This window comes from Lissotriton vulgaris, chromosome 1_2 (genome assembly GCF_964263255.1).
Source record: "Lissotriton vulgaris chromosome 1_2, aLisVul1.2, whole genome shotgun sequence".
Taxonomy (NCBI): domain Eukaryota; kingdom Metazoa; phylum Chordata; class Amphibia; order Caudata; family Salamandridae; genus Lissotriton; species Lissotriton vulgaris.
In genome coordinates, this window is record NC_141686.1 from 311,681,783 (window position 1) to 311,709,523 (window position 27,741).

The following is a 27,741-nucleotide window of genomic DNA, read 5'->3' on the forward strand; positions in this document are numbered from 1 at the left end:
CGGTATTGTTATCGAACACGATTTCATTTCCATTCCGACGCGCTTCGACTCCAACAATAAACATTTTCTTCTACGTCGACGACGGGGAGGCCTTTCTCGACCTAGTCCAGCCCGGAGTCCACTTAAGAGATGTCCAACGTGTTGTGCTCAGTTCCCACACAAGGACCTACACGAGGTGTGCAATCTCTGCCTATCACTTGAACACGAATCCAGGGACTGCGAAGCCTGCGCAGCATTCCCCTCCAAGTCGACGATTAGAAACCGTCAAGCTCGAAGACACGAGGTTTCGAGAATGCAGTCGGAGGCAATCCCGGAGCTGTTCGAAGACCAGCACCTCGAAGAAGAAGAGGAACATGAAGAAGAGTCGGGGTCGGAAGTGGACGAGTCGGATGTTGAGGAAATCGACGTTCAACAAACCGTGAGTGACGACGTCCCCTTACCAAAAAACCGACCCCGTGTGGTACCGACCCCGCCTTCGAGCCCGGTCAGACCACTGAAGAAAGTTTCCGACACCCCGCCTTCGGGCCCAGCAACGAAACCGAAACAGAAAGCGAAAGTCTCGGCCTCCCACCATGTCGGATCCGAGAAACGGCCGACATCGACATCGACACCGAAGCTCCATACAAAGGAAAGCTCGGCATCGAAACATTCCATGTCGAAACCGAAACATGCTTCGACGTCGAAGACTCACTCGAAACCGAAAAAATCGGAATCGAGCAGATTCTCGGTGCCAAAAACACAGAACATTGACGGTCAGAAGAAGAACAGAATGCATACTGGTAAGTAGCATATTCCTTCAGGGCTACTGTAAACCCAGATGCAAGTGGGGGCAGAACAATCTAATAGATCGCCCTTCCATCAGACAGGTTTCCAGTCTAAATGTATTACTTTGGATAATATTGTAGCCTTAACTCTGATGGGACGGCAGGCCTGGGTACATAAAAATAATGTGTTTACAGGTTTCATTGATTATTCTGCAGCGTTCGATAAAGTGGATTAAAAAAGGTTGTGTGGGATGATGTGCGAGTGGGGTATCTCCCCCTGGACATCTGCAGCTTATTATCGAACTACATATCAACCCCTGGGTGAGAGTTAAGCCGTCAGATGGGAATGTCTTATCGCACGAAATCTTCAGGTACGATGGCTGAAACAAGGAGGTATCCTGCCGTGCAGCTGGTACAGATCTGGCTTGGCTGCCACACTGGTTCACTCCTTGCATCACACCCCATAGTTAGCAAGAACTAAAGTTCCTTTTTTAGCCTATGCAGATGCTTTACTCAGCCTGTCTACAGCCCAGATAGGATTACAAAGGCACCTAGGCAGGCTTCTGTCTGTTACTGTAGCAAACCAACTCTGTATTAATTTTAATAAACCCAAGGGAGTGTCCTGCGGCGGCCTCACTCGAAGCACAGCTGGACCGGAGAAGGCCACAGGGCAGAAGCGGTCTTAGAATGAGCATTCCAAGGGGTTACGATGAATAAAACCTTGATTGCCACTTATAAATGACTGGGTTAAAATCTTGAAATGGGAGAATCATATGAAGAAGTTAAGAGGCTGGATTCCATGTGTACCTGGGGCAATGACGTGTTTCAGCGATGGATGGAGGGGGTGCAACTGGTCCACATTAGGTCTCAAAGGCCAAGATATTCCTGCTTTTCTATATGGGCCCTTAGTGTGGCAGTGTAAATAAAACATAAACTAGGGAACATGTTTTTAGGACTCCATCAGAAAGCGGTTTAATCTAAGGCAGATAACGCCCCTGTGCCGCCTACGACTAGAATGTGGTCGTGCCTCTGTGGTGGCCAAGGCGGATATAAACATTATTTTATGGATTTTAATTCCGCAGAAATTAATACTTCAAAACAATTATTAATAAGACTCTGGTGACGTACTTGGCCGAGGCATCATTGTCTGGAAGTTCAGTAACTCAGCAGCTGGATAAATATACATTTGCAGCGTTATCGGTCCCAAGGAACAGGCCCAGATTAGCTCGAAAGGAACCCAAGTCATAAAAAAGGTATTAAATACCAAACCTCTGCTTGATGAGGAGGAGTCTGCAGGAAGATACAAACATTACAGCGCCTGGATACCCTCACAGGTGGCAAGAGGCGCTCTACAAATCTACTGATTGAGGGATTGATAAGAAGTTTGCTACAGAAACCTTCACCTTTTCAAGACCAGGCTACATTGGTTTTAATCCTCAAGCATGGGAGGAGAAGGGTTGTATACGTTTTAAGTTCTGTATCTTCCTTTTAAGGACCCTGATGGTTCTTGGACCTCAAAGGCGCATATTTACAGATTACGCAGGATGTGGAATTCGCCCCATGAATCTATTGAACGTGTTATATGTCTATGTTCGGATTGCTAGAGGCTCGTAAAAAATACATAAGACCCATCTTTAAGGTGGAAAGTATCAAAACAAGTTAAGATGCACTGTCACTGTGCTTTAAGGGCAATACACCACAATTTGTGGCACCATTGGTAACATTTCTAAGTCTGGCTTATAGGGTGTGGAAAAAGCTCCCACTCTGTTAATGTATTAACTTGCACTCTTTAATCGTCTATTGTTATGGTAAATTGTTAGTTAGCAGGTAACGTTTTAAGGTGTGTAAATTATTGTATATGGTTTTAATGAAATATATTTATTTTCAGTTAGTCATTCCAACAATGTGGCCTAGACTTCACTGAAGGCTTTGCCCCTCAAGGGTCAGATGTGCCCCCTGGCTGCCCTGTATGGTGCAGAACCTCTTCCTGTCTGTCTGAGGAGGTGAGGTACCAGAGAAGGGCTCCAGGGGGTGCATGTTCCCCCTAAATGCAATGGCTGCCAAAGAAGTTCGATAGTTATGTTTTAAGGTGAAGGTCTGGATTGCTTTCAGTGGGTATTTTTTTTTTTTTTTAATTGTAAATGAGAAGATTCTCTTTTGACCCATATTTGTTCCGGAGTAAAGACTCCTTTCAGTGACGTCACAGATGATCTCTGAAAACTGAGCATTGCTCTTCAGGTGGGATGGATCTGTGTACAAATCATTGTTTGCAGCTTCAGCCAGTCCTTTGTCGCTTTCTGCATTTCAAAGTGACTTGTCCCTCTTTTATGTTTATATGAACAGGATCAAATTTAAGAAGGGTCTGTATGTGATCTTTGCCCGCGCGGCTGTTCCGGAGGCCTGGATGGTGAAACTGGAAAAGCACAAGGGCTCCAAGCACCTTTCTGGTCTGGTATCCTGCCGGAGGATTCCTGGCTCCCGCCCAGACTGGAGGTAAGGCGGTGGCCTCTGTCGGTAGTAGCGGTAATGCACTTTCCTTACCTTCTTACCCTTTGCTGTCTCTTCCAGTAGAGCAGGCATGAGGGGTGATGTGGATCTTTCTGTACATCTTTCTCATTCTTTAAATTTAATCCTCTGCTGTTGTGCTCTTCTGATTGCATTGAAAGATTTCTTTGCCTCCTTTAATAGTGCTGCAGACTTCCCGGAGTTCCTGTACCTGGATTTCGGGGTGGAGAACGCCACCGGTCCAGTCTCGACACGACGGATCACCTGGCAGGTGGAGTATCCAGGATCCATCGATTCCGGGGAAGGCGAGAAGGTCTTCTCGGAGATCCTAGTTTCGGAGCGAGATCTCCGGGCCATTATCCCACTGGTCAAGGTACGCACTGCCTCAACGGGATGGGAGAAGGGCTGCTCCCGTCTCCTCCTGGGTGAAGCCTTGTAGGAGCAGCAGTGTGTTTCAGGCTGAGGGTCTGGGGTATTTAATTGGTTTATTAATTCCTCACTCGTGGTATTTATTGCAGGAAGAAGAGATTCTCAACACCGCACCTCTGACTGGTGTTGCACGAAGGGTACCGGTCAAACTGGTGGCGGTGGAGACCGGAGGGTTCCTGATTGATGTTTCAGATCGTGTGGGTTGCTCGTCATCCAATATTCAGATTTTGCAGGTCAGAATAAGACTTTTAGGTCGAGCTTTCGAGACCTCTTGTATATACGTTAGTATATACTTATATACTTTAGTATATACTTATATGTTTATGTACTTTGTGGGCTCTGGAGATCAGCCCTAGGACTTGTCTGCTTCCGCTTAGGTACTTTTTTTTTTGTTCAACTGCCTCTATTTTACTGTCTTGATAGAAAACGACCAACAGAGGTCAATAAAATACAAGAATCACTTTAGCATTCTCTAGATTCCAGTCCATAGAAATTGTCTGCCACAAGCACCCGTAGACAATAATATTATTTTCAAATCTTGTATTTTCAGTGAGATGACCAATGAAGGCCCTAATTTTATATTAAAAACAGAGCTTTGCACTATACCATTTCTCACTGAAAGGCAATATTTCTCTCCATGTGTTCCCATGCCTGGTGTGTCACGCAGTTTGGTGCTTACTTTCCCTCTAGGTTAAAGAACAGTAGATGTTTCAGCACCCAGGCTAATGTGCTGCATAGCAAAATACATATAAGGTCCCAAAGGCGAGACTGATTGCATTGCTAATGCTTGTTTTCCTTGCCGTTCATGCTACTCCCACAGTAGGAGGCACTGCTTTCTGATGTCCCTCACCCCAGCCCTCCATGTCCCTCAATGCAGCCCTCATTCATCACCAGTCCTCCAGGGTTAAGTGCTGCTTTCGAATGCCCCACACTCCGGGCCCCTGCCCCACCCGAGGCGGCCATTTCCACACATCAGTTTGCCACGCCCCACTCCTGAATCCTGAGTCACACCCCAAATTTATGTCACTGTCATCACAATCCTTCATGCCCAATACCCCCAGCATTCAAGTCCTGAACCCAAGTCCTTCATGGTTCACACCTCTGTTCCCTGTTGTTCGTCTCTCTAGTGATCTAAGTTTCTTGCCTCGGCCTTCACTCATATCACAGACTCCCCATCAATCACACATTTAGGAAGAGTCAAAACAGACTGTAACACGCATGAAGTGCAACTATGGCCGATGGGGTGGCCCAGACCAAGGTGTACAACAGGTACTCCAATATCAGCACAACCGTACAGCAAGCCTAAAAAATATACATATACATACATCCGTTTACTGCTATATCAATTTGTTATAGATTAAATGAGGCCAAAGTTATAAACAACAAATTAGAGAGCTATTTGGAATGTTAAAGGATATATATCCATTGATCGTAGCACAAAACATCTGGTCTTGCACAAAAACAAGCTTCAAATTGGTACCAATCACTTACTGGATCAATACAAGACTCTGTAAACAGGCAGGGGTTTTCAAGGACGAATATATCCGCATAACTGCTACTTAAGGAAACCATGATAATAAATAGTCCATCATTAAGAAATACGATTTTGAATAATATGCATACACCTAGGTTCGATGGTAAAATTGAATTGTTTCGGCTTGCCCAGATTGACGCAGCCGGCCTTCCTCAGGGCAGGGACGTGATGTCGTTCAGCAGTGGAGGTTGGCCTGCCTTGGCAGTGGAGGCTATGGCCTCCCTTTCCCTAGCAGAGGATGGACCCAGAATTAGACACTGCTCCAGGAGACAGGGATCTTCTGCCTTCAGGGGAGCTGCTACTCCATAAAATTCCAATGAACTGTATACATTACAATATTAGGGCATAACCCAGTCATTGTTAGATGAAGAGGCGTTTCTTACTCTAGAAATGAAGCCATTTGGAGGTGAAAGACAACTGTGAAATCAAACACAGTAGGAAAGGTGCAGTAGAACTGCACTCTGTTTACCTGGCTGTCCCTATCATGTTTTTATTCAAGTTAAGCTACAGGAAGTCATCCCACACAAAAATGCTGGCAGCAGCCTGTTACTTGGCAGTTAGTACAGGAGTGGAGTGTTCAAGTCACACACAACAATTTGTGTAACAAATGAAGATGCAGAGCAAAGCCTACACATGCTGGTTATCGGCTTTGAGGAGCTGTAGTAAAATCAGTGGCACAAACGCTCCCACATCTGGGATTATCATATCTGGGGTTACCTGCACATCAGTTAAGTGTATAAGGGCAGGACTACAGAACCTCATGTCTGGCGTGCCATGGTCTGCGTCCATCACTCCACTCCTAGTGTCCACGCCCCATCCCCTGATGTCCTAACACTAGCACATATTCCCTATCCATAGCACATACACCCAATCCCTCACTACTTCCAGTCCAACCCTAAGCAGTTCCCTCAACCATCCCCAAATGCCCAGTCCCTGACACCAAGCCCCAGTGCCTATCACTTCATCCACATGTGTTCGCCAGAGATCTGCTACATCCATCACCCTTCTCCTCATCCCACTGCTAGCCCTATAATACCCCAAAGGCATTGTTTGGGTTTCTTAAGATGGAGTTTGTGTCTTCGTTGGTTCAGTGATGAGGAAGGAGATGCTGTGGCGGTCCGTCCAGTCACAAGGGATGATCAATTTAAGTATGATGGAGTTTGGCCTATCAATGACCAGATCCAGTGTTGTGCCCAGGTTGCGCATTGGGCTATCGCAGAATTGGACAAGTTTGAAGTCAGTTAGGAAGGTTTTTAGGATGTTAACTGTGGGGTCGTTATGGTCATTCGAGTGAAGATTGAAGACACAGGGGAAGATTTGGGGGCTGTGTTGCCTCATGTTGGAAGAGATGATTTCCATGATTTGTTTGGTGAATGCAAGATTGTTGCCCGAAGGGTGGTAGACAAAGTGAAATATACATAGGGGACTGTTGTTGCTCACAATGTTTATGCCAGGGTATTCGCATGTGTCGGGTCGCTAGTTTGCGATTGAGTCACCACTAGGTTGATGTGGTGTATGCAGGCTATGCCTCCCCCGAGCTTTCCGGTCTATTGGCTCTTACGATATCAGAACCTGGGGGCATTAGGATGTCCACGATTGGTGTAGAATCATTCTTTAACCCTTCTTTTACTCTCAATGTTATCTTTTTTCCACCAGTCATCAAGGGCTCCTGTTTCTTGTCTTACCCTCACCCTGCCCGTGAGTCCATCCGAGGCTCGTCATGCCATCCTTCCATACTCTGATCACACAGTCCATCCCTTCATTCCATCTCCTGTGCCCACCTCCCACCACAGGCTCCATCTTTCACCCTCACTGTGTCCTATCCACCCATTATGGGTTTCCTGTTTCTCCGAGTTACCCTGCCTCTCCACAGATCACAGGTTGTCTGTCTCCTCCCCTACTTCTCACGTCTCATGAGTTCTGCCTCAGCCTGTCCCTCCACTTCCTACAAACGTTGTCTTTGCACCACGCACTCTTTCCAAACTCTAGAAAGACTTGGTCTCTGACTCTTATCATTTGCCTCCACCTTATCCTATTCTTCCACACATCAAGGGTTCTCTCTTTCTCTGTTCTTCCACTAGCACAGGCTCTGTCTTTCGACCTCTGCTGGTCCCTCCACCACACGTGGTGACCCTCAACTCATCAAAGCTTCACTGACCCATTTATGCCGCCTCCCATCACTGGCTCCTTCCACACAGCGCCAAGATGCCTTCATGGGTGATAGTGTGCTTTACAAATACACATAACACAATTCACCATCGACCTCTGTTGCTTTCTACAACGCATCCTGTCCCTCAACTCATCAAAGGGTCACTCACTCTTTTACCGTGCACTCATCACAGCCTCATCCCCCTCCACCTTTCACCCTGTCCCTGTAATCCCCATGTTGTCTTCCCTGTCCTTGTCGCTCCGCCCCTCCTCTCTCAGATGATCTAATTTAAGTGCCTGATGGCCCATGTAGGGATGATGTACTCTGGACAAATGATTATAAATTTGCAGTTCGCTTGGCACTTCTGGATGGATTGTTCCCATGAGGGGCAGAATCAGCACTGACTGCGTGAGGCAGACCTGTCTCTGGGGTGGCACAGTGAGTGAAAAGCGATGGAATGGAATGCGACCCTGAGTGACTGCCAGTAGTGTAGACTTTTACAAGCGTTCCTCCTATCACCTTTTGTGTGTTTGATGTACCACCCTTAGTGGCTAAGAGTGTGCCCAGACGTGGGTGTCTTTATCTCTCTGCCACAGGATCCCAGCTATGCCTCACTGGGGAGGCCCTACAAGGCTAAACCCGGTCTGGGGTTGCTTGCATCCCCTTATAAAAGGGGCGTTGCCCGACCTTTTGGGTTGGACAATTCCCATGTACAGCAGGGTCGGTAATGATTTTCATAAGGCCTCTGCCTAGGATGGCGCAGTGGTAGGGTGACCAGACGTCCTGGATTTGCCCGGACGGTCCCAGTTTTTCACAGGCTGTCCCGGAAGATTTTGGTAATTTTGGCTCCTGTCCCTGTTTTTCGAGGGGGTCGACTGAAAACATTGAGAGGCACTTTTTTGGGGTGTTATAAAGCTGTGCTAGTGAGCAGCTGTTTTAAGTACGCAGTTTAATTAATATGTATGATGTTAGTTGCAGGAATTACATTTTATTTATTTTCTTAATGCCTTTTCTGTGATCCTATGTTGATGAGAACTGTCATTCTGCACCATTCTGTTGATGATAAATTGTAGTCCTTCTTCCATTTTCCTAAAACGGTCCCTGTTTTTGGTTCTCAAGATCTGGTCGCCCTACGCAGTGGGCGATACGCAATGGGTTGGGATGCGACCCGGAGCAATGGTCAGTGGTTTAGACTTGAAAGCATTCATCTCATCAAGTTCTATGAGGCCCAAACCTTTATCAATAAACTCAGAGATTCACTCATTTCAGTCACCAGAATCCAAAAAACTCCCTTGGTCATGGACACTACGAGGGTTTTGTTGGGTGGGTCAACGTGGCCCTTGAGGTGGTCCTTTCACTAACCGATGAGGCCCACCGCCTCCTGCTGCGCCGGCTCGGTGAAAGAGGCAAAGTGTGGGTGCAAGACGGTGGGGAGGGTCTGGGGTCCACACTATTCTTTGAGAGCCAGAGACGCGGTGAAGGCTGCTCTGAGGATGCAGAAGAAACTAGTCATTTTTGTTGAAGCGGAAGCTTGTGCCAACCAGACCCAGCCCTCCGCCAAAAAAATCTTTTCTATAGGGCTTTCGTTCTCTTCACCTGCTCGTTCTGTGCAGATCTTGCAGCATTCTCAAAGCTTTGTATCAAATCCTTTACTTTATTTTAGGACCCAGGTGCAGCTGTGTGTAAACTTTGCTCAGACTCCACCCCTCACTTTATTGGAGGTCGAGGTTTCTATTTTGGCAGATGGGGGATTTGCTGACGTCTCTCCGAGTTTAGGGCACTTTGATTCGTTTCCATCTAAACTGCAAGTCCTGTTACTGGCTCTGCTCTTCATCCTGCACGAGCCTTCTATGGCCCTGGACCCAGCTGACCTCAGCACCGGTTCATCCCATCAGCCAGCTCGAAGCCAAAGGCCCCTGACGCTCCTTTGCAGGGTCTCCAGACCCCAGGTTTAGGGGGGCAGGACTCTTCCTGTCTCAGCTGCTGGGGTTTGGAAGGCCCTCTGCAATTTGCATAAAATTCGAGAGCTTTCACCTTTGCATAAGGTGTTAAAACCTGCCTTTCCCCAGAATAGATTTATGTTACATTTACTTCTCGTACAGGTTTATTTTATCTCGGCGCCAGAACACTGTACATGTACCCGAGCGCTTTATATATCTATTAATATAACAATATGTGACTCTGAGACTCGAAGTAACCGCAGGAGCAGCGTATTGTTCGCTCATAAACCTGATATCTCTGACCCCTGACCCCATTAGCAGCAGATCGATACAGTGTTGCAGTGAAATGAATTTCACTTCTTGCTGCTCCGTCACATGGGATGGGCCCCGTTAAAGCCAAGTGGACTGAACTCACTTAGGGCGCCAGGAAATCTCATTTCTATGAACCCAATCCGTTTAGATGGGAGTGTGTTTATCTTTCTAGAGTCATTGAATATATTTCAATTCATTTATATAAACGCGGGTGGCTAAATTGAATGACTATGAACAAACCCATGCTTTGTGGCGTAGTAGGCGGGGCCCTCCTGGGAGATACAGCATGTGCGCTCCATAGTGATGTGTAATCCTGCTCTGAAATTACTGGACATCCTGGATTTAAAATTAACACAATATGTGGAGGTAACAGAGCTTCTGCTCTGTTGTCCAACATTTAAACTGTAGCATCTTCTTTCCACGGTTTTATTGCTAGTTTTCTCTTCTCCCCTACTCTGGTTTCCTTTCACTTCTTCTCTCCCCTGCTCTACAATGTACTATTCTGTTATCTACCATTTCCACTCTCTTGTTTTCTCTTATTTGCTCGTACCCCTCTACCACACACCGCAAATTCCACCAATCGTGGCGTGGCAGACTTTTTCTCGCGCGAGGCTCCAGAATGTGCGAGCTGGCGAGTGCGAGCAAGACTTGGCATCCCCTAGTGCGATTTTCTAAAGCAGGCGGTCGTGAGCGGTTGGGGTCTGAGGGCTCGCATTCGAGTAGATTTGCTGCCGCTCCAGTAAATTTCCTACTCGAGCGGCAGCAAAATCAACACGAATGGCCGCGCGCTCTTTTACAACGCGCGGTGCAGTTCACACTGATTTTCAGCGCTGCTCACGCCATTGGCGCTAAATTGCGGTGCGAGCTGCATATCCTCCACTCATTGTAGAATTCTACAGACTCTCGATGAGTTATCTTCCATTTGCACGTAACCTCTTTTGCACTCTTGTTGTCTCCCATTTTCTCTACCCCGATCCGCAACACCCAGTTGTCTCCCATTCTCTTGTCCCTTATTCCTCCTTTGTTGGAGACAGAAGTCCTCCAAAGGGCTTTGGAAAGCTTTGCCATCCGGCTTGTGTTTGGCGTCTCCTGGCCTGCCTGGCGCTTTTCCTTCATTAAACTTACTTGGAAATCTGAGTCAGTGGAACCTGCCATATGCTTTCACTCTGCATTATTACTATGCACTGCTGAAGGGGGAGGGGGGCATCCAAGGGGAACACCCAATTGTAGTGAGGAGGTACAACCTCCTCTCCTCAGGCATGAGGAAACTGGCTTTGGTGACAGCGATTCTATTTCTGGGGTACAGGACTATTAACTTGTATCTGGGGAACAGCTAACCGCCTTCAAACCCTGTGCTTAGCCGCCCCTCCTTCGAACGACTCTTGCCTGTGGGTTTATGGAAAGCTGCCCTTTGTGCAGTGTAGGTTTCCCCTATTGAACTGAACCTTAGCCACCCCTCTTCCTATGTCGAGTCCTGCGATCTAGGAAGAATGTTGCTCCCTTAATCATCTGCAAAGAACCCATACAGCTCCTTGACCAGTTTACTGGTCTGACCAGGTTCACCTTACTCCAGGAGACTCTGGAAGCAAAAGACAAAGCAAAAATCTGCACTTATGCCTGATTGGGATAAAAAAAAAAATGAACCTTGGAAATTGCTGCACTTCGGGTGACTCTGATTGGCCTCCTGCCTCTCCAAAGTGTAGTCAACCCTGCACCCGTGCGTTCAAAACCTACCACATCTGCTCGCCGACACCCGGCCCCCCGGCTGGGCAGACACTCGGGCAGGGGTCACACCCGGGATGGTGGTCCCAGATCTTGGGGCATTATTTGATCTAAGGGATAGAACGAGAGATGAGCAGGGCCTTTTTCAAAGCAGAATTGGGAATACTTTAGACACCTTGGAAAAAAGGGTACCAGATGTTATAGAATAAAGGAACAGTTTTGCGTCGACTTTAGCCGCCATAGGTTTGCTCAGGAACTTGTTTTTAATTAGGCTTCGGATTCTAGTGTGGAAGTGTCTCATCTTGAAAAATTGTACAATAGGGGTTGTATCCAAGTAGCTCAGACTGGGTGTACCTTTTTTGGGGCTAGTCCAAGACTGATTTTAAAGTAATTCAACCATGTCTTCAATCACTTAGGTGTGCTAAAAAAGACACAAAGATAATGCGCTGAGAGGACTGGTTAGTCATGCAGATAATTAATGTGATGCTATTGTCCATCACTCGTTTCACATTTTCAATCCTTTCATGTATCTTGTATGGTATTTGCTGTACATTATTCTTGCAGCTTGTCTGTGGTTTGTGATAAGTCAGTTGTCTGTCTTCCTCTCTCCTGTGGCCAGGTTACAGACACCTGTGATTTTGTGTATGTTGGCGGGAAGGAGAGTCGCGGGGCCCATGGCGTGGCTGTGGATTTCTGGTACGAGCGCCTACGAGCTGCGCTGCGGATGACGGTCTGGGTCCCAATGCTGCCACTGCGGATCGAGGTGTCGGACATCCGCCTGGAGCAGATCCGAGGATGGCGGGTGGCCTCAGCGGGGGACAGGTGCGTATCCGTTGAGCTAGGTCATATGGGAGGGTAGGGCTATCGCCCTCTGCGGGAAGGGGTGAGAGCGGACATGCTCTGCTGTCCATATAGGGGTACAAGAAGGGTCACACATACAAAGCGTCTCCCAAACTCATACGTTTATAAAGTTTTATATAGCGCAAACATGACCCTTGTGGGTTTCAGTGCTTTAGAGGGTTTAAGGAGACAGGTAGCATAAAGAACAGCATCATTGTCAAAGACAGATTACCTTATGAGACAGTCTGAAGAGAAACCACCACAGAATCCAAGACCGACAAAACCAAAAATAAGAACATAACATGCAGGAGATAAGCATGCGTGCTAACTAAGGGACACATCGTGTTCAGGAGAAGAGATGGTGGATTCTAAGGCAGAAATGTGTTCATCAGTATCACTTTAACTTCTTTCTTGAATGAAGCAGTTGAGGGCTTCAGTCTGATTTGAGGGGGCGAGCATCCCAGATTCTCGAGGCAATACCTGCGAATACTCTGTAATCTGGTTTCTTTTTATAGAATTTTGGTGCTTTCAGCAGTAGGGCTAGTTCCTGTACATGCTCTACAGCTGCCCGTTAGCTCCAGGATTTGTTCAAAGTGTCTAGTGTGTGTTGAAGTGTAGGGGTTTGTGGGTCATGCATGCGATTTGTAAGTGAATCCTTGCCTGAAAAATACTCAGCACTCGGTGTGCACAGATGTACGGGGCCACCACTAGCAGAGGAGGTCAGATATACGTGTTGTGTGCGAATAGCTACTGAATATCGACACCATGGAAACCAGAGATTTCTGTGCCGTGTGTTCACTTATGGACAAAAACCAGCACATGACAAGGTAGCATCTGAAACTCAGTGCAGTGTATAAAGGGATGCCGAGAAGACATGGGGTCCAAATAGATATCCTCTGTGTGAAGGGAAGAGCTTGAATACACATGACTGGAGTCTCTTTCTATCCACAGTGGTGGTCTCTCCGAGCAGGAGGGGACATCGGAGGAGAGTCCGTCAGATCGTCGAGTCCGGGGCTGTCGGCCACAGTACCAGCGTGCCTCTGTGCGCTTCCTTGCTCACTTTGTGGCTCACCCATTGGATGGTGGGCGGCACTTGACATACTTGCTGGGTTCTGATTGGCTGCTGGATGTTTCCCCCTTGGTGAGAGGACATGCACGTGTGCGCGACCCCCGCGTGGCACAGCTAGAGGAAGGAAGTGTGCTGATTGGACGGGAACCTGGAATTACGTCCATAGAGGTGAGGACTGGGGCATCCTTTTATTATTTATTTTTTTAGATCTAATGACTGCCTGTTCTGTGTACCCTGTTGTCGAATACACCAAATCATTTTTCCTCAAGATCTTCTTTCTCCTGTATTAGCCTTGGCTTGTAACACTTAAGTTATGCAGAAGATATGTCTTATGCTCAAGCCTCTGTATGTGCAACCTGAGAGAAGCTCTCCTGCGGACGCCTCATCTTAGAACACAGCTGTCACTCTACTGTGAGCGTTGTAAGCAGTATCTCTGCTGCCCAGTGCCCCAATGTCTAACCGTAACTATAAGCTTTGCTCTGTTGTTTGGGGTCTTGGTGTATGAAATCTGTTCACCCTGAAGAATAGCTCTTCCGCTTAATACTTGGGCTTTTTAATCCGATTTCTCAGGTGATGTACAGGCCTTGGGTTTGGACAGCTGAGCGATCTCTCGGGTTACACAGACCTGCTACAGCCTGAGTTTGGCACCTCTTCATTCTGTAATGCTGGATTTTGTACTTTGGAGTTTTTCTGTCTCCAGCCTGGGGTTGCAGGTCAGTTTTGGGTGCCTCTTAAGGGAGGAGATTGGCCTCTAACAAGGGGTTGTGTCTGGATGCAAACTGGAAGATGGTTTAGGTGCTCACTAGGTGCGGTTTCTTTCCCCCCCCCTCCTCCCCTCCGCCCCCACCCCCCCCCCCCACACACACACACACACACACACACACACACACACATATCAAAAGGCTCCAGTTCCTTTGTATGTGTCTCCATGGTTTCCAGTGGCCTGTGGTTGAATCTCTGGTTTAAGATGGTTTTCAGTGCTCACTAGCTTTGGTTTTTCACACACCCTTACAGCCGGTGGCCCCAGGCCCTTTTTAGATGTCTCCATAGCTGGGAGTGGCCTGTGGTTGAATCTGTGGTGTTAGATGGTTTCAGTGCTCACTAGGTGTTGTTTCTTGCAGCCCCTCCCCCTTACATCCAAAGACTCCAGGCTCTTTTTAGGTGTCTCCATAGCTGGCAGTGGCTGTAGTTCATTCTCTGGTAGTGCTCACTAGGTGTTGTTTCTTGCAGCCCCTCCCCACCTTACATCCAAAGACTCCAGGCTCTTTTTAGGTGTCTCCATGGATGGCAGGGGCCTGCGGCTGGATCTTTGGTGTAAGATGGGTCTTAATGTCTCGCTCTCTCTTAGGTGCGGTCTCCAGTCTCCCTCTCCATCCTGGGGGAGCAGGCCCTGGTAGTGTCCGAGGAGAAGGTCTCCATCTTGGAGGTGCGCGCCCAGATGGTGACGGGCCTCTCGCTGATGCTCAGCAGTGTGGCCGGGTACCGTGGCATGGTCACAGCCAGCTGCCAGGCTAAGGATGCCCTGCAGGTGCAAGAGCAGGTGAGTGGGCACAGACGGGAGAGGGGAACTAGCCATCCATTACATTTCAAACGCTCTACATGTCCTCCCATTTGCCCTGCCACAGTTTCATCATCCGTCTTCGCTCTCACCACCTCCACATCACACCGTCTTTTCAAGAATGTCTTCAAGCTCTCTACCCTCCCCTCTTTTGGTCCATGTCTCTTTCTCCTTCTTTGAATCTCCCTGATCCTTTCGTCCCCACCTTTCGCCCCCTGCCCTCTTTCTCTCCTGTTTATTGCATTTCCCTTTTCTGAGTTTTCATTGTCTTCTTATTCACTAGCTGTTGTTTTCTTCCTCTCTACTTCCTCCTTTGTTTTAATCCTTTCTTTCCTGCCTTTGTGTCTTTTCATTCTGTCCTTCCATTCGTCTCATCTACAGTCCGCCTTGGAGGTATATTTAGATTTTCTTCCATCTCTCACAGTCTGAGAGAAACTGCAGCCAAACACATCAGCAAAAATAAAAACTAACTATAAATGATCTAAAACAAAGTGGAAAAATATAAATCTAATCCGGAGTTATTTGTGTCCACCATCCATAGAACCCTATATATCAATAATGCTCTTTGGAAATATGAATTTCTATTGAGGTCAAATACATGGTAATAAATTAGTATTTTAATTTGTGGAATGTATTATCTGGACATTTGAATCAACTAGTAGTTTGTGTTTATTAATGCCTTAAAAATGTGCTTCTGAGCTCAGCTCTCAACAATCACTCAACTGAGTAGTAAATGATTATACAACCCGGTGTTACTGCACACAACAGCAAATCCCAAAACTTCACGTAGGTATCCGCAACAGCAGACTTTGCCCCCCACTACCAGTGGTTCCTTAGGGGTGTGGAGAAGGCCTAATGTCACTCAGTCTGGCATCCATGGATGAAGTACCTGTAGCTGGCCCTAGACGGGGTACAAATTATTACGTAAGCTTAAAAACCTTGTACGTGAGCATTTCCTCAAGGATCATCTTTGTCCCCCGACTTTATTTAATCTGTACATTACACCACTGGCTGCTCCGATCAGATCTTTCAGGCTGTCATTGGCATTGTATGCCGATGATACACAAATCTTAGTATCAATGGTCAAAAATGAAACGTGGGGGCTGGCGATAAGTTCCACAAGTGTATGAGTGCAGTAAGTAGCTGGGTGACGAGCAATTGCTTAAAGCTCAACTCCTCCAAACCAGAGATCATTCAATTCAGCAACAATCCAGCACTCTGGTCCCCCCACCGGTGGCCGTCAGAGTTTGGTGTAGCTCTGACGCCAACATCCAAGTAAAAAACCTGGGGTTTATGCTGGACAGTGAACTAAAATTTAAAGAACAAATCAACCTAATTACTTCTCCTGCCTTCTATTGGCTCAGAATTGTCAAGAAAATTGAAAAAGTTCTGCCGGCTGACTTACTGAAATCAGTGGTCATAGCCTTAGTTCTTTTGCGACTGGACTACTGCAATAGTCTCGCCATCAGACCCTCCAAAGGCTCACCCAAAAAACTGCAGATCATTCAAAACGCAGCGGCACGGTTTCTCCTTAGAGTTCCCAAACATCAGGCTATTGCACTGGCTTCCAGTCTGCCTTCTCTTTTCTTTTAAGGCTCTCTGTCTAGCGTACAAGACAATCTATGGAGAACGACTGCCTTTCTGAAGGCAAATCTGCCGTGTGTGCTACTTCCCCAGCAGAAATCATTGGTCTACCTCCTCTATCTTGCTGAGGGTTGCTCGTTCAAGCGTGTTGCTTGGGGAGGTAGAAGATTCTTTAGAATCGCAGCTCTACCCTGGAACCGTCTGCCTTTTGAACTGAAATTAGCACCCACCATCCTTGCATTTAGAAAAAGCCTCAAAACTTGGCTGTCAATCTTGGCCCTCGTTCTGCTCTCTTCTGATCTTTACAGCACCAAGACGCCTGCGGGTATTCATGTGCTTTATAAGATGTGTCATTCATTCATTCCTTCCATGCAGCTAAATGGAAGCATTTTTTCAGTTACTGTTCTACTGACATCATATCTGTTCTCCCCAGCACTGTCCAACACGTCCGCTACGGACACTCTGTACACGTTTTTTCTTGCGCTTCTGTAGTCTTACAACCGTAGCAAGCCTCCAAAAAAAGACATCCTTCTGTTTTTAGTCATAAAGGCATTTATAGAAGAGTTAACATTTCTAATCACTCCCAGAGCTGTGTGGGATCTCATTGCAGTCCTCATTGGGCCAATAAGGGCACTTTGGAGTCGTCTACTTGCGCTCTCTCTAGTTCATTTTCTTGAAGGTGATTTTCTTTGCCTCTGTCACTTCTCTCTGGAGGTGATTGACCGTCAATGTCTCTCAGCAGAGGAATCTTTCATGCAAGTTCAGAAAGGTAGAGAGTGGTGCAACGCACACACGCTTGATTCTTACCCACAGCTGTCTTTCCGTGTCAATCAGTCTATTGACTTACCATCTTTTTCCCCCCAAAGCCCCTGTCTCTCACTGAAGGGGTTGCACACTTGAGATGATAGAAGGGCTGTTACGTACTATGTAGGTTGTACTCAAACGTTCACGACAGCCGAGCAACCTTCGGTCGCCTTAGCTCTGCCACATCTTGGCAAACCCATCTCTAAAGCAAGTCTAGTTAGATGAACAGTCACGTGCACTTGGCTGTAATAGGACATTGGAATGTTGAGAGCTCCATTGAAGACAATGGAGTACCTCTGGGCTCATAATAGCTGGTAGAAACAGTCAACTTCAACATTCCAATGTTTGTCTTCCTGTTTTCTCTTTTTCATTTAGAACATTCTACTCTTAGCGGGTGGAATGTTCTAATAGCTTTATACCCCGTCTGCTTCGGGCTATACTGATAATTAAAGGCCATCTCCCTTGTTATAGGCCTGTAACTCGGGAGAATGACCTTTACAACGCAGTCTTTACACCGCAATACCATAACAATGCGGTCATTAAAACGCAAGTCGTTACAACGACTTGCGCTGGATGGCGCTCTACACTAAGGAATAGCATGATTTACTATTACAACACCTTCCTTACTGTTCCACACACTGGAGTTGGAATAGTGAATCGTACTATTCCTAAGTCCAGTGCCTCTAGCGTAAGTCGTTGTAACGACTTGCGTTGTAATGACCGCGATGTAAACTACTGTGTTGTGAATGTATGTGATGTAATGTCGTACATTTGTAACTCGGGTTCAGAGCCTTTAACAACCGGTATAGCCCCCGGCAGCGGGCTATAAGGCTATATTATATTACAGCCAAACACATAAACCACAGTAGCTCTTTGGAGTTTTTCAGACCACAGGAGTTTCGACTTACTTCCCAGCTGATTAAAGCCTGGCACTCGCAGATCTCTCAGTATTACTACCACTCACACCTGCTGACCGTACTAGAATCACCGTTTTCCACATACCTCTGCCTTGGCACAACCTTCTGGACTAGCAACTTGGGGCAATACACCTTTTGCCTCACATAGGACATTATTTTTTTTTTTTTTTACTTGTTGTACAAGCACTACCGGCGTATCACAAGTCTATAAAAGTAGCCTTGATGTTTTTCCACAATTTTACTGATCCCTGGGAGATGCGAGGTGGGGCGATAGTTTCCCAGGAGATCAGGATCAAGGCTTTTTTAACAACGCCTTCTCCATAGCACTTTTCTACGGAGGGGGAACTACTCCAGTAGAAATTGAGGCATTAATCAGCTCCTATATAATATAGGGGAGACCGTTCCGGACGCATGCTTCAAAATATTAGATGAAGCTGAGTCTCTGGGAGACCCACACTTTACGAGCGCTGAGATGGTTTTGAGTGACTCAGGGTCCATCAAGTGTATTACCTCAAAGTCCTCACCCCCCCCCCCCCGCCCCTCCCCACCATCCCCCCCAACTCCCCCTCTGCTCTGAGGACTAATATCCAATGTTTGATGATTGCTATGGCCATCTGCAAGAGGAAATGATGTATAAATTACTTGAATTATTTCATAAAAGAAATCTGCCAGATTATTACAACATAAGCCGGTAGCATCAGATGTGGCTGGAGATAGGGGAGCTCTAAGAAATTAGGGAAATTAGTTGGCAAGGAAATTCTTCCTTCATAATATAAGGCCTGGGCCAGTTTGATTTCTCCTTTATACATTTTATATTCCAATTTCTTGATTGAGGAGGAATCCTTTCTCCAAATTCTTTCGAGTTTGTTTTAGCTCACGGAGCTTGGGTGAATACCATTCCATTCTATTGGTCTCTGCTTTAGTCTGAGTCCATTTCTTCGGGAGAACCCAGTCTACTGAACTCTCCATCCATTTATTAAAATTTTCATTAGCAATAATAGGATCTGGTTCAGGGATCGGCTTAGTATTTTCCAAGGCCAAGATCCACTGTGCCAAAGGGAGTTTAGGACAAAGATGTGATAGAATTCTAACCCGCCTCGTTGATGGCGTGGCGCAAGTGGTGGTCCAGATAAACATAATAATAAAGAAATTCGGACCAGGGCACTGGAAGGGGGTCCCTTCCTGCTAATTCCTCCATGTTGGAGAAAATAGGATCTAGTAGGCGGCCTTTCACATGGGTTCGGATTAATAACCTTTTGTTTAAACTGATAGGCTGCAAGGTCCTTAATTATCTCTGCTATGGCCACATGTGGGGGTCATCAAAGTGAAGATTAAAATTACCTAAAAGCAGCGTAAAATTAGCGGGAGCACTGGCTAGGTTAGCAGCCATATCAGGCAGTAGTTTACAAAACTGACCCAATGCCCCAGGAGGACGATAGGTTAGAATACCTGATAAAGTGAGCCTGGGTGCGAATCCTATCGTAAATGAGAGGTTCTCACATTCGGGTAACGGACCTACGGAAATGCGGCAGGTAAGTTGACTTTTATAAATGACGTCGATCCCGCCACCTTTAACTGAAACCCGGTCTAGCCTCTGGATAAGGTAACCCCGGAAGAAGGGCTTGAACAAGATTAGGATCAGATCCCGTATTGCGCCAAGTTTCTGTTAAAAACAACAGGTCCTGGACATTCTTTCTCTAACAGAATAGAGATTTCCACCGCATGTTTAGGCAGGGGCCTACAATTTAACAAAAGCATTTTATGATTTCTAATGGGGCAAGGCGATTTGGGAAAACAGCGAAAATATAAAGGAGAAGTGGGAGCAGCCGGTATCCATACTACAAGGATCCCTGGAATGTGAACAGTTGTCCTTAGTTGCCCCCTTTAGCTGTCAGAGCTGATCTGAGGTATAAAACTATTTGTAGAAAAAGATACAGGGGTTGTGGCCCCTGGCCCTGACTGGACGCACGCAGACGGGCTTGTCTTTGGCGCGCCAGCGGCGTGCCCGCTGTGCGAGTCCGCTGTGTAGTCGCGTCATCTGCCCCTTTTGTAGCTCCAGAGTGAGGGCGCAGCTACTTGAGTGCTGACCAAGATGGCTGCCCGAAAAGTGCAAGTGCAGAAATAGCGTTTGTTTTAAAAAAGGAGATAGCCCCCTGAGCTTTAACACAGCTCCCACCATTAAAATAACAATGAATTAAAAACAAATCCACAACAGGATCAATTTAGCAGTTAAGCCCTCCGAGCCTTAGGAGTGCTCTTAATGAACTAACGTTTATTGCTATTGCAAAAAGTCTTGAAGAGGGATTTAATCCTGAAACGCTTCGAATTTAAAAAGGCAGTTAATTGAGCCCATTTTATATCTACAGGAGCAGTTTAAGAAAATGAAAGTTTATGAAGACATTGAACCGGAAGTGTTTCGTGTACTTCCGCTACAAGGCAAGTGTAGCCCGGATTTAAGTTGATATAAAATAAAAAAAATTGATACTTGTATAGCGCACTACTCAACCGCAAGGGTCTCAAGGCGCTTGTACGAATACCGCTGTGGAACCCATCCTGGCTTTCCCTGTGAGACGTCCACTCCTGGGCACCCCCAAGGTGGAGGCCAGGCATCCTTAGCGTTGAGGGGGCCATTGTGGAGATTAAGCAAGCTATTGCCCAGAGTTGCATAGTGGGACTCCATGATTGGAAGAGGCACCGAGGTGAGAATTATCAGGTCCGTGGAATTTTGAGCCCAAGACCCGCTGAGGCGGGGAATTGAACCCTGGTCTCGGGCTAGACCTCTGCATCAGGGTCTGCCGTGCCAGCTTGGGCCAGGATGCACTGGAAGGCTGTGTGCAGCATTCTACCTGGGGATGTTTAAGTGGCAGCTGCTTCTTGAGGTCATAATGTGAACGCTAAAAATAGCCTCGTAGGTATAAAGAAACACCCCGGAGAAACTATCAGAAGCTGGTGACGTCAGACCTTTCGGGCCTTGTCATGGTGGCGAGAGTAGAGTACACCGCCGTTTTAAGAGAGATGGTGCATTTGCTCTGCGTACTATGACGGTAGTGGCCAGACGGGACACTACAGCTTCATGAACTCCCCCAGGGCAGTGGTGGTTGAGCAGTCGAAGACCCAGGCTGCTGAGGTTGTGTGAACATTGGTGTCAGAGAGAGAACAACCCAGGTGGTGGTAGTTACAAATATGATTGTCCAATGACAGAGGTTCTAACACAATGCAGATAGTTTCTAAACAAAAGGCAGTGTTTCCGCGCCCTCAGAACTCAGTAGAGCCAATGCCTGGCAGGGACTCATTGCATTAAGGCCACTGTGGCATCCGGTGACGGTTCAAGACTGTAAACCTTGGTGCTAAAACCTTCCAATGTTCTCCTTTGCTACGACTTTGCAGTGCCTCTTGGTCCTGGTGAAACAGCTGACTGTGGGCTCATGGTGATAAAACACGAGCTGGTATCATTGGTTTGGCCTCCTCAGTTTTTATGAGCTTACTTTAGGGAAGAAAGGAGAGAGAAGACAAAAGGACCCTACGTTACCTACCTTAACACAAAAAACAACTTTGCAGCCTAGTTCTGTTCGGTGGCTTTGTGACCAATGGTAAGATTTGGTGGCCTTAGCCGGGTGGAGAGGCCACCCTTGGGTACAAGGTTCCTTGGGTAAGTGACCACTCTCCAAGTTCAGGATCTCCATACTCTGCAGATTTGCTTCCTGTGGGGGAGGGGCTTCCAAGTCTTGAACTCTCACTGCGTATCTACTACGACTCTCTCTGTCTGAAGGCTGACTCCATGGTGAAATGAACTGGAAGGGGCTAGAGTTTTTCCTTAGTCAACCGGCTCTCCCTTGGCTCCTTCGCGTGGTGTTACGTCGCCGAGAAAGCGGTGTTGGTGATATTAGTTTACTTTAGTTTTACCCTAGTGTAGCACGCTCACATACAAAACGAAGTATTCTGCATTTGGATTTCTTGTAACAGTAGATATTTGTGCACAACCTGAGTGTGCAAGCATCACAGCATTAAAGTGAGTACATGTGCCAAATGCCAGAGGGAAATTTTTACATTTGATTGACAGAATGGTCGCTTTGTGACGTGACATTTAACCATTTGCCACCTAAAACGATCTATCTGAAAACAAGTTTAGCCTTATGCATAGGGGCATGTCTTCGCATTTGCTGTCAGTTGCTTGGGGGGAACAGTTGGCAGTAGGCCAAACACTTACTTCTAAATGGGTAAAGCTGCAACTGAGTCCCTCTACAAGCGACACGGAGAGCAAGGAGATGGACTTCAGTTCGTAAAGTACAACTATCTGAACCCTGATACCATACTGGGTAAGCAGATGGGACGAGCAGGGTTAAGAAATGCGCTAATAGCTTCATTCACCTATGAATTTCCTCAGTCTCTGTATTGAGCGACAGCCTCCACTTGAACTGACCCACACACACCTGGGCGGTGGGACTCGAACTTGAAACACTCCTCTTCTTCCCATACGCTTCCATTCCTTTACTACGCGTCACCTTCTTCCCATACTCTTCCATTCCTTTACTACACTTCGCTCACTGCGACATGCCTGTGATACTCGTATCTGCATTTCTGCCTGTACAGATATTACCCTTGAGTGTATGTATGTGACATCAGTCAGTGCAATTGTAACCTGTGCGCCTTGCCGCCTATTCCTGTCCTGTTGAAATGCTCCCAAAAAAATAGTGGCGCAACCTTACATAATGGTATTACTTGCTAACCTGAGAACAGTGTGAATCTACACTAGTGTGAATCTACAGCAGAATCATGGGTTCCTGTCAAACACGCAAGGTATCTCCTTACAGGCCCCTACTGGGGTTGGCAAGTGGTTATCTCGACTGAGTACTAGATCTCATGATTATGCACAGCACGTGAATCAAAAACAGAGATTAATAAAATTGTAAATTCAGTGTTACACGTAAGTAAAGTTTTCTTGGTCTCCTGTCTGTGCCTTGCAAGTTTCTGACAGGTGAGCTCATACCACGTCTTTCTCTCCTCCCATCTCCATCCTTGCTTCTGCTGAGTAAAAGACAAATCAAGGGGTCCTTTTAGATGGGGAATTGGCATTGATACGTCATGTCAGGGAAGTTGTCTTTTTTCACCTATCACGTTTGAGAAAGGTGGTTTACATTCTTCTCCCTTGTTAGTGGGAAAAGAACAATGAACTCTGGACTAGATTATAATACGTGTGTTGCATTCCCAAATACTTAGTTAAACAACTATAGCTGGCCCAAATTGCTGGTGTAGGAAATGCATCAGACCTTCAAAAATAGAACTAACATTGGGGCTTAAATCCCTCCAGTGGCTTAAACTGCCCAATCACATTCACTTTACAATTGTTTGTTTGGTCCACCACGCCGTCCGGAGGAAAGGACTAAGGGTCTGATTTAGATCTCGGCGGATAAGTGATTCCATCTCAACGGTGACGAATATCCCCTCTGCTGAAATATAAACTCCTTTATACCTATGGGATTTGTATGTCGTCAGACTGGTTATCCTTCACCGTGGTGACAGACTAACCGGTCTGCCAAGATCTAAATCAAGCTCTGAGTTACCTGGCCACTATGTTTGCAACCGATTCAAGATTCCTTTAATCTGAACGGCATAACACTTCTACTTTGCATGAAATGCCAGCAACAAACACCTGGAGGAAAGAATTTCTCATTTTTATCTATCCCAGGATATTAGAATACACTCTAGGAAGAAATTAAACTAGAACCTCATTATCCAAGAATCAGCTTTTTTTACAATTATTTTTCAAGGACTGATGCTCAGGACAACTGAATGTGACAGGAGTGTGTTCCTGCAATGCCAGTGTTCTATTCCAGGCAACATGTCATCACAGCCCCAAGAGATTTTTGTAATGTTTGTCATATACATGTATCCATTATTAACACAACCCTCTGTTCTCCATTTTCTCTTGTTTCTTCTGTCATGTTTTCATCCTTTTCTGACTCCCCTTCTCTCCTGCTTTGTAAACTATGAGTACAACAGTCTCTTGCCAGGCTTTCTCCTCTTAATTGCAGTCAATACTGAACTTTTTCAATTTCTTGTGCCTTTTTCTCACCAACTCAATCGTCCGTACTGCCATCTCTATTTGCTTCTCATTCTTTGACTCCTGTGTGAACTCAGACATTTTCCTTCTTTCTGCAGGAGGCGGCTCTTGGCCTGTGGCTGGTATTCAGTGACGTCACCATCGCGCCCGTCGAGCTCTATGACCATCGACACATGTTCCTCACGGCCACTTCCATGGACCACCATGTCCTATCGGTGTCCCTGGATCCTGCTGGGGCCTGGCCAGTGCCCATGACTGTCGTGGCAGAGGGCCGCGGGGAAGGTCCCTTCCTTCTCGTCTCCCTTCAAGTTCCAGAGCCTTGCCGCAAAGGGAAGCACCGGACCCCGCTTGCCTCCGGCACTGGCTGGGTCAACGTTGACTACGGGGAGAAGAACCATAGAATGATGCCCAAAACCCCAACTGCCCCCAGCCTGACCCCGGATGACCCTGACATGCAGGCAGGTCCTCCTTTCTCTAGAGAGGAGGGGGCCATGTTTGGACACATCCCTACTCTCAAGACTACCAAGCAGAGTGGCACGGAGCGCAGTCGGGGTGGAGTCGCTGTGGTTCCTCTTCCTGACCGCTGGCCTTCGCTCCGGAAATTTGACCACGAGGACGACTTTGGCCTAATTCCGACTTCTGAGTTGCCCATGGACTTTGATGACTATGAGGATGGCGATGTCGTCAGAACTGCTCATGGTGTTACGGACCTAGAAGTTGGGATGTATGTGCTTCTGGGTGTCTTTTGTCTTGCCATATTAATATTCCTGATCAACTGTGTGGCATTCATGCTCCGCTACCGGCGCAAGAAGGCACCGGAAGCGGAAGGTTCAGGGAGTAACCATGGCACGGGCGCTCAGCCTCACAACTGGGTCTGGCTGGGGACAGACCAGGAGGAGCTCAGCCGGCAGCTGGACATGAGGGGCCTGGAGACCCCCCTCACCAGGGCTGATGGGTCCAGGGAGCTTGGCAGCACTTCTTGCGGCTGCAGGGCACCCGCAGAAGGGGGTGAAGGACAAGACGCTGAAGGGAAGAATTGGGGTGCTGGGAATCTAGGTGGCTTGCCGGGAACCAAGTCAGTAGAAGAGATGAGGGCTAGGTCTCAAGTAGAGGATCCTAGTTCCCTTACAAGCACATTTCATCCACTGCTTCCAGGAAAAAATCAGGGAACCTCCTTTCTTGATGCCGCAGGTAGCGGCATGGTCCCCCGAAGGGACCATGCCCTGGATGTTTGCAGCCATGCTTCCAATACTTTAGCTTTGAAGGAACTCCAGCCCCAGGGGCTCACCGCAAAAGTGCCAAACACGCAAGGCTCCAACACAGTATCCTGGAGAGAGCTTTGTAGTCAGGGTTCAAATCTTCTCAGTACTCTCGGAACTACCCACCAGAGTAGCACACTTTCTAGAAAGGGCCTGAACAACAGCGCACTTGAGTCAGCGGTGCCCAAAGCGCTTGGATCCAACACGCTTACCAGGAAGAAGCACAGCCCTGAAGGGCCCGAGAACAACACAGCCAACACTCTAGCGTCCAACGCGCTTGGCACGATGGGTTTAAGCAACCAGGAGCCTGGTAACCAGGCAACCAACACTCCAGGGTCTAGCACACTTTCCAGAAGAAAACAGAATCTCCAAGAAACTGAGAGCCAGGTACTTACTATTCAAGCATCAAACACCCTCTCCAGGAAAAAGCTGAGTCCTGAAGTGGCTGAAAGCCGAATGACTGCTACACTAGGGTCCAATACACTCTCCAGGAATGGGCACAGCACTCACGGACCGGAGACCCAGGCGCCCAACACTTCAGGGTCAAACACGCTTTCCAGGATGGGACCGAGTAGCCAAGGTTCAGACATCCAGGGCCCAAATCTTCAAGGTTCTAACACGCTGTTTAGGAACGGGAAGATCTCACAGGGGGTTGAGGGCCTTGGTCTCAATATTCTAGGAACCAACATTCTCTCCAGGAAAGCGCTGGAGAATCAGACACCCACTGCTCCAGCGTCCAACCCACTCTCCAGGAAGGGGCTGAGCTCCCAGCCATCCAACTGCCTGAGCACCAACGGGTCTGGCTTAGTTTCTGGTAAAGCGCTAAGTAACCAAGGGTCTGACGTATCCCTGCAGCAGCTCCAAGGTCGGGGATCCAATCTCTTAGGAGCCAAAGGGCCCTCTATACAGATGGAGACAGAGCCACTGGGAATAAGACGCAGACGCGCAGAGCTTGGCATGTTGGCCCCTCATGTTTCCGATGGTAACTACCCGGGTCCAGTGCAGTCCATCTTGGTCGCCAGTGAGGAGGATATAATGTGGGTCTGCGAGGACATGGGACTGAGAGACCCTGAGGAGCTCCAGAGCTACATGGAACGGATCAGGGGCAACTCTTGAGCAAGAGCCCCTTTCTTCGTAGGAACCCATTTGGATTTCTGGAGGGTCTAGGACTTCATAGAAAACCCACTGGAAGCGCTAAAATAGGGGCATCTTTCTCCCGAGGGCTCACTCGTCCCTTATTCTTCATAGGCAATGATGCCTTTGCAATCTATCTCGAACCCCTTGACCGGTGGTCTCACTACCGATGCAGTCAGTTGTGATTTTGTTTACGCATCAGTTCCCCACCCTTGGTGTGTTGTACTGCTCCTTTCAACGGTCATCGGGCCTTAGCTAATGGATGTGAATCACCAGACCACTGGTTGCTGCCATTGAGACTCTAACAAGTGAAGACAGACGTAGGTCTTGAGTTCTGCGTCCTACCAGTCGAGGCCTGGTCTAAGGGCACCTCTCACCCCGTTACTACGCCGTTACTATCCAGAATTCTGCTAATAGATGGAGGACAACTTAAATACCCCTGGTATGGTCCTATTAACTCCTCCCACTTGATGTTTGTCTTGTGCCTCCTTATCAGTATCCGAAGCACGTACCAGCTAGGAACTGATCGCTTGCCCCGAGGTTCTACCAGCAGGAAGTAGTTCTGAGGTATTGGAGAGCCTTACCTTCAAGGAATTCAGACCCAAACCCTAGTTCATTTTCCCAATGTCTGGTCTTTGTAGAAGGCGGATGGCTCCCCCTTGAGGGGTACATAGTAGATCCTCTTCCCATTCCCCTTTCCCTTCGATCGATACTTGTCCTCTATAGTGTTGGCTTCAGCTGTTCCTTCGCTTCCCAGTTAGGAGTTAGGGTGGGATCCGGTGGCAAGTTTACCTCTCTCCTCACCTTACACATTCCCCTTAATTTATTGGTAAGCTGTGTTTTTTATATATATAAATAGAAATCATTTCCCACAGCCTCCATGTAACACATTTTGATCACTTTTAGATATTACAATTGTTAATTTATTGGTCAGGATTTGTTCCTCGCTTTATAGAATGACTACAATAAAATGGCAAATGTTTTTTATGAATTAAAAGTGACTTGAGGTTTTCTTTGTGTGTGGGATTCAGATTTTGCTGGATGGACATTAGAAGGGGGCAGGGGTGATGGTCCTCTCCTTGTAGTCCACATCTTTGTTTCTCACAGACCCCGCCAGCATTGGTCTTCTTGTCCGCTCTCCAGACCGGCAGCACAGTGCA

At 47.3% G+C, this 27,741-nt stretch overlaps 1 protein-coding gene across 1 annotated transcript in view; it reads left to right on the forward strand.

Annotated features, from left to right (window-relative positions):
• The window catches only part of TMEM132A (transmembrane protein 132A), a 162,520-nt gene extending 134,948 nt beyond the window's left edge, over positions 1-27,572 (forward strand). The window contains exons 5-11 of the mRNA XM_086953336.1: positions 3,108-3,257; positions 3,453-3,642; positions 3,788-3,931; positions 11,975-12,177; positions 13,147-13,432; positions 14,613-14,804; positions 24,287-27,572. Coding sequence (XP_086809462.1) covers positions 3,108-3,257; positions 3,453-3,642; positions 3,788-3,931; positions 11,975-12,177; positions 13,147-13,432; positions 14,613-14,804; positions 24,287-26,563 — 3,442 coding nt within the window. The 3' untranslated portion in view covers positions 26,564-27,572. The remainder of the gene's footprint in view (positions 1-3,107; positions 3,258-3,452; positions 3,643-3,787; positions 3,932-11,974; positions 12,178-13,146; positions 13,433-14,612; positions 14,805-24,286) is intronic.
• The last annotated feature ends 169 nt before the right edge of the window (positions 27,573-27,741 follow it).